At 47.0% G+C, this 6000-nt stretch overlaps 1 protein-coding gene across 1 annotated transcript in view; it reads right to left on the bottom strand.

Annotated features, from left to right (window-relative positions):
- Positions 1-1306: 1306 nt before the first annotated feature.
- Fat4 (FAT atypical cadherin 4) overlaps positions 1307-6000 on the bottom strand; it is a 133302-nt gene continuing 128608 nt past the window's right edge. Inside the window, exon 17 of the mRNA XM_075951076.1 lies at positions 1307-4298. Within this exon, the coding sequence (XP_075807191.1) occupies positions 2437-4298 (1862 nt within the window). The 3' untranslated portion in view covers positions 1307-2436. The remainder of the gene's footprint in view (positions 4299-6000) is intronic.

Here is a 6000-nt window from a genome sequence, read left to right as displayed (position 1 = left end):
GAGAATTTTCTTATAGGAGTGCCATTTGCCCTAACCCAGGACCAGTAGAGAGGGCAATAAGAATTCAAACTCCTGAGGGTTCTTCACATCCAGCTCTCTCTGCCCTTAACCCTTAGTTGTGATCTTGTTTGTTCGTTTACTGTCAGCTCTGTTCTGAATTAGGAACTTTGTGTCCTTGAGGTTGCTTAGATGCTTTAGAATTTCCTCAGAGGGGAAAGAGTTTTCTGTTATGAGTTACACAAAAGGCATGAAGATTTCCCCATATTTGGGTGGATAAACTTGAAACACTAAGACTCACAGGGAAATAGTAGACAGTATGGTCCATCACAGGTGACCCAAAAAGACAAAATTAGATTAGCATCTGATACTATGGTTCCAATCACTTAAATGACTATCATGATTTAGATTCTAATCCACATTTTACTTCTTCTCCTGAAACAAAATTAATAATCCCAACCTTTTTAAACGCCAGAAAGCAATTCAGGATACAATTTCATAATTTGGCTGTTTTAATTTAAGATTTCATTTATATTGTAAAATTCTTCAGCTGCGGGCTGATGGCTGGTGTTGAAGAATCCTCTCAACAAATACAAAGTTTGTGGAATATAATTAATTCAAAAACGGTCTGGTGGTTGGAGCAAGGTCATTTAAAAATGTTCTGTGGTTCTTTATAAACAATCCTGTCATGTGCCACTCTTTGGAGTCACTTTTCTTCAATTTAATTTTCTTCAATTTAGAAACTGGGAGTCAGGCTTGACTACAGCGTACTGTGTAGACATGCCACGTGAGAGTGGACAGTAAGTGAGAGACGGTTCCATGGAGGACACCTTCCCTGCTGTTTCTCTTACCTGCCTTGGAGTTAGAAAAAAATATGGAGCTGAACTCTTGAAGAAAGCAGGGGCTAGAGATATTTCACAACAGGCTTTAGCTCATGGCTGCCTCTCTAGCTGAAAGCCCCATCTTAAGCTGCCTCTCATTGAACAAACTCTGCTGGGAACTTCTAACTAGTCAATGTGCTTAAACAGGGCTCACAACGTTGGTCTCCCTGGACCCAACTAGGCTAGACTCAGCATACCACAGAGAAGTCCCAGGACTCTGTAAGCCGGAATACGCTGGGTGGCCGTAAGATGTCTTTGCTGGCTGTTATCCACAGCTCTGATATTTGACACTATATATTGTAGCGTATGGAAGTTCAACTGACCACTTGCTATATGCCTTGTTGACAGAAAGAGAATATTCTCAATTGCCCACATGAAAGCAGAGAAAAGATAGAAACTGATATTCACCCTAGGACACAATATTTTAAATAAATATTTTAATTCTATTGTTGGCATTTACAGGTAGAAAGCATACAGTATGTTACAGATATCAAACTGTGAAAATATGAATGTTACATAAGTAACAAATGTAAAAAATGCATTTTCTTACCTTCCCTGAAAGCAAGAAACGTTTCCGGCTTAGGAAAATATCAGTATCAAAAACATAGCTCAGGTGTAAAAAAAAAAAAAAGTTTTACACAGTATTAAAAAATGATCTACAAAACGACAGAAAGTAAGAAACGTTGCAATCTGACTTTATATAAATTATAAAAACTGGGTACTTGGGATAAAGGTTGAATGGCTGGAAAATAAAACCAATTAGGGCCTGCGTAGGTCAATTTGTTACATGTTAAAAGCATAGAACTTTTTTTTTTTATTCAATAAATAACTTTAAAAAAATGTCTCTTAGAAGTGCGCTGAGAACTTTACTCCAGAAAAGGAAGGTGGCAGTGTTCTGGGGACAGTATGCGGTCATCTTGTTCTTCGTGGAAGCCTGAGGTAAGTCAGGAGACCATGACTGTTCACACAGAGACACCCGAGTGTCAACCCAGTTTCTAAGCAAGCTTTAAAGTGCTGAACAAAATGACTTAATCTTAGTACCCACCGTCATGTAAAACAAGCCCTTGGCATGTCTGAGCAACGTCACATATGAACCTATACGTCTGAAGAGGGCGAATGTGCGGTCCTTCATCAGAGGATGGGACGCGTTTCTTCCTGCACCTTGCGCGGACTGGTTCAACTGAAGCGACCTTGCCATGTAAAACGCAACCGTAACACTACTATGGAAACAAGCACCCCCCCACTGTGAAAGCGCAGCTCTTGTCTGCAGCTGTAATGGCAGTTAACTGTAAAATCCACAAACCAAACACAAAGCAAAACTTCCCAATGAATGTTGCATGCCCCCCGAACTCATCACAAAACACAATGCATGCAGGAGGACCGTTCCACCAAGCACATTTAAATTAAAGAGTCGTTTTGGAGTCTATGTGAGCAGCTTTGTGGTTAATAATAAACGTGTCCCGCGGCCACCAGTCCGGTCTATTACTGGCCTGTTTTACAAAAGTGACCCACGCGAGTGGGCAGCCGCAGATTGCTTTGAGTGTCTCTTGCCCACACCTCACACATACTGTTCGGCCTCCCCATCTTTGGGGGCTGGTTTAGCTGCCCCACTTTTACCTTCTTCGCTACCAGCTGCTTTTTCTGGGAGAGAGGCCAAATCTTTAAAGACATCCACATAGTGGCCAAAGCCCGGGCCCCAGTTCAAAAGGTTGTCCCAGTTAAAGTTGCCCGCCTGCTGCCCTAGCTTCAGGGTGCTGTCTGCAGCCCCAGATGTCGCTGCAGGGGTGCCCACCGGTCCGCCCTCAGCCCTGCGTCCGTGGTACCTTCTGGGTTTCAGTCTGGCTCCATAATTATCTTCATCATCTGCGTCAGATTCGTTGACTTGAGATAACTTGGGCATCCTGGAGGTGTAGACCATAGGCTTCTCCCTATCGTATTCCATTTCTGAGCACGTGAAGGAATCATGGGAGTCACTATCGGAAGAGGATTCTGGGGCAGGGATACCATCTGCTGGGTTCCTGGTTCTGGACAGGGGCCGTCTGCAGTCATCCTCAGAAGAGGACCGCCCATGGTCTGCGCTGCAGATGCTGGGGTTTCTAGGGCGAGGGGTGTTAAGCCTCTCTACCTCCTCGATGGAGAGTCCCACGGGAGGAGAAGATTCTAGAGGGATCTGTGCTATGGGTTGCTTGAGGCGACTCCCGGGTCTTGAGCCATGTGACGCCATGGCCTGGGGGCTTTTACTTCTCCTCCCCAGCCTGGTGGCATAGTTGAACATGCCAGGTTGGCAGGGGTCCCCGTGCATTTCCAGCGTACCCCCATCCCGCAGTGGAAGGTGCAGTTCCCTGGCTGGGCTGTTCCTGTAGAAAGCAGACGGCTTGGAGAAAGGAGCTGGGCTGTGCCTGGACAGGGGGTTGGGAGTGGGGCAGGCTGAGTGACTGAGAGAGCTGGTTCTTAACGCCTGGCCGTATGAAGAAGGCTGGTAGGTCAGACTGCTTGCTCCCAGGGGCATGGGGGACTGCCTGGCGAAGCCCAGGGGGCTGTGCCTCTGGATGGAAAACTTCGGAGTGTGGCTTCGGAATTGTTTGTAGTGTTGAATGATGTCTGCATCTGACGGCGCGATGCTGCTGGCGTTGTCGATGTCATAGTGTTCAATCTCCTGCTCCGGTGAAGCCAGTGGGGCACTAGGGATGGTCTCTGAGTTGTGAGGGATGTCGGTCTCATCAAAGATAAGGTAGGGGTTCTCTCTCTCTATGATGTCAGGCTTGGGGTTCCCCTCCGGTTGCTTCCTGACTGCTAGATCATCCCCATAGGGTGGGATGTTATCGGGGTCGTCAAAAGCCACATTCTCACTGCCCTTTTTCTTCTTCTCTTTCGGCTTTTTCTCCTCTTTGGGGTTCTTGGGCATCTTGCCCCTGCACTGGTTGCATAGAATCAAGCTGAGGACAAGCAAGGCCAGGGCTGTGGCACAGCTGCCCACGATGGCAGGCACCGCCCACAGCGGTAAGGAGATCTCATCTGGGCCCTGAGTCTGGACACACACGTGTCCCCCGGGACTTCCAGCCCTGCACACCTTCCCTTGAGGACAGAGGACACCAAGGCAGGCCACCACCGTCTCGCAGGTCCTCCCGGTGTGTGACTCTGGGCAGCTGCATGTGAAGCCGGAGAACAGGCCTGGCTCACAGCTGCCTCCGTTCTGGCAGGGGTGGGAGGCGCAGTCACCGGGAGGGACACATTTGTAGGCATACCACTGGTTGATGCACAGAAGGTCCCCCCAGCAAGGGTTGCTGGCACAGATGTTGGGACCCCGACAGCCGATCTTTACCGAAGGGTCAGTTTTGGAGATGGAGGCCAAGCTGTGCTTCCCACTGAAGGGGAGGCTCTCACCACCATAGAGCACCGACGCAATGCATCCATTGAAACCTGTGGGGGAGATACAGTAAAAGTCTCTTTAGAGACAAGCAACCATTTCACCTCTGAGTGATAAGATCTGAAGAAGAGAAGACCCACAACATCCCAGGAGGGTACCAGCCATGCTCCAGCTCAAAGATGGGGAATGCATGTCCTTGACATTAACCCAAACAACAGAGTTAGGTAACACATGGGGGAGAATTGAAGTTTGGAAGGTCTCCGCAGCCAGAGTGTGTTGATCTCTCTCTCTCTCTCTCTCTCTCTCTCTCTCTCTCTTCACCTATTTAACAGTTCATCAGTTTGATTCTTACAGGCCATAGACTAAGAGTTACTTAGAGATAAATCTTATTACAAACAACAGAAAGAGTAAAATGAAGGCCAATTGCTTCAACCCCAGAGCCACAGAGTGTGTAATCACAGACCGTATGCCCATCAAAGATACTGGTACGGGCCCTTGTGGATCAAAAGAAAAACACTGACCACTCCAAGGTTGGAGGGTATCTGAGATGGGACGAGGTAACTGTGGCACCCACATTGTAAATGGTCAGGATGACATAGACAGAGGAATCCCAAGGGGCTTGTTAGTAGTGACTGGTAATGATGAAAGCAGTTGCGAGATTCTTCCCTGATCTGAACACACTGATGTCAGGATGCACAGACAGGAAGGCACAGGAGTTTACTTTGCCTACCAGGCAGCAGAGTCTACACTGTCTCTTACAAAATCCCAAATAGATAGCACATTTTCTAAAATCCACTAAATAAAGACTGACAACCCATCTATGACACATTCTGTGTTTTCCTCTATTTTGACATACCTTCCTACCCAAGTGACACCTTGATTCCATAGCCCCTGACTCTGCCTTCCTTTCTTCTTCGTTTTGTGACATCTGATTTTTGGAAGTTCCACACATTTATACCGACTCACTCTTCTTTACACAGCCCTCCCCTTCTGGAGTCACACAAGGCTTCCTACACAATCTCATACCCACCCACATTCTCCTTACTCGGCACTGACATCTCTAGCTGGGGTCGACCCTGAGTGCAGGTCATCCACTCAATCAATGTCCCTTCCGAGGTGCTTCAAACCCATGTGTTCCACAGCAAACTCCATGTTTCCCTGAGATCTGGCTCACTCTTCCTCAGCATTCCCTTGATTGGGGGCACTATTGTTTGAGATGAAAGCTCAGAATTCTCCCCGATCTTTACCAAAAATGGCCTCCAGAACAAGTCTGGTTCATCTATTTTGTCTTCACTCTTTGGCCATTCCATTAGAATGCAAATAGTATCTTCTACTGCAGTGCCTCCTAGATCCTGGCTGCGAACACCTGGGTCCTGGAACTCTTCCTCCTCTTCCTCCTCAGAATCAGCCTGAAATATCTTCAATACTACTGCATGTTTAAAATTAAAATTTTAATTACTCCTTATCTTCTGCAAGTAGAATAAGCACATCCAGACTTTCCAACTAGAACATCCTGTTTTCTTCTCCAGTTTCATTGTCTGCCTTACCCTAGCTGCCCATGAGCTGTTCCCTGGCCTTGGCCTCAATTGTCAACATTTTCCATCAAATAAACCTTCCAACAGTTTCACCCACCTCCTGCTCTACGAACACATGGGTTTCTCCATTTCCCTTTGTGTCACTGATGTAAATCAGTGAGATCTGATTGACATTTGTTACCCCAGTCTCCTGCATTCCTTGGGGAGACCAACTTGGATG

The sequence above is a fragment of the Microtus pennsylvanicus genome, chromosome 16 (assembly GCF_037038515.1).
Source record: "Microtus pennsylvanicus isolate mMicPen1 chromosome 16, mMicPen1.hap1, whole genome shotgun sequence".
NCBI lineage: Eukaryota > Metazoa > Chordata > Mammalia > Rodentia > Cricetidae > Microtus > Microtus pennsylvanicus.
Note: the sequence above shows the minus strand (reverse complement) of the source record. Positions and strands in the feature narration are given on the sequence as shown.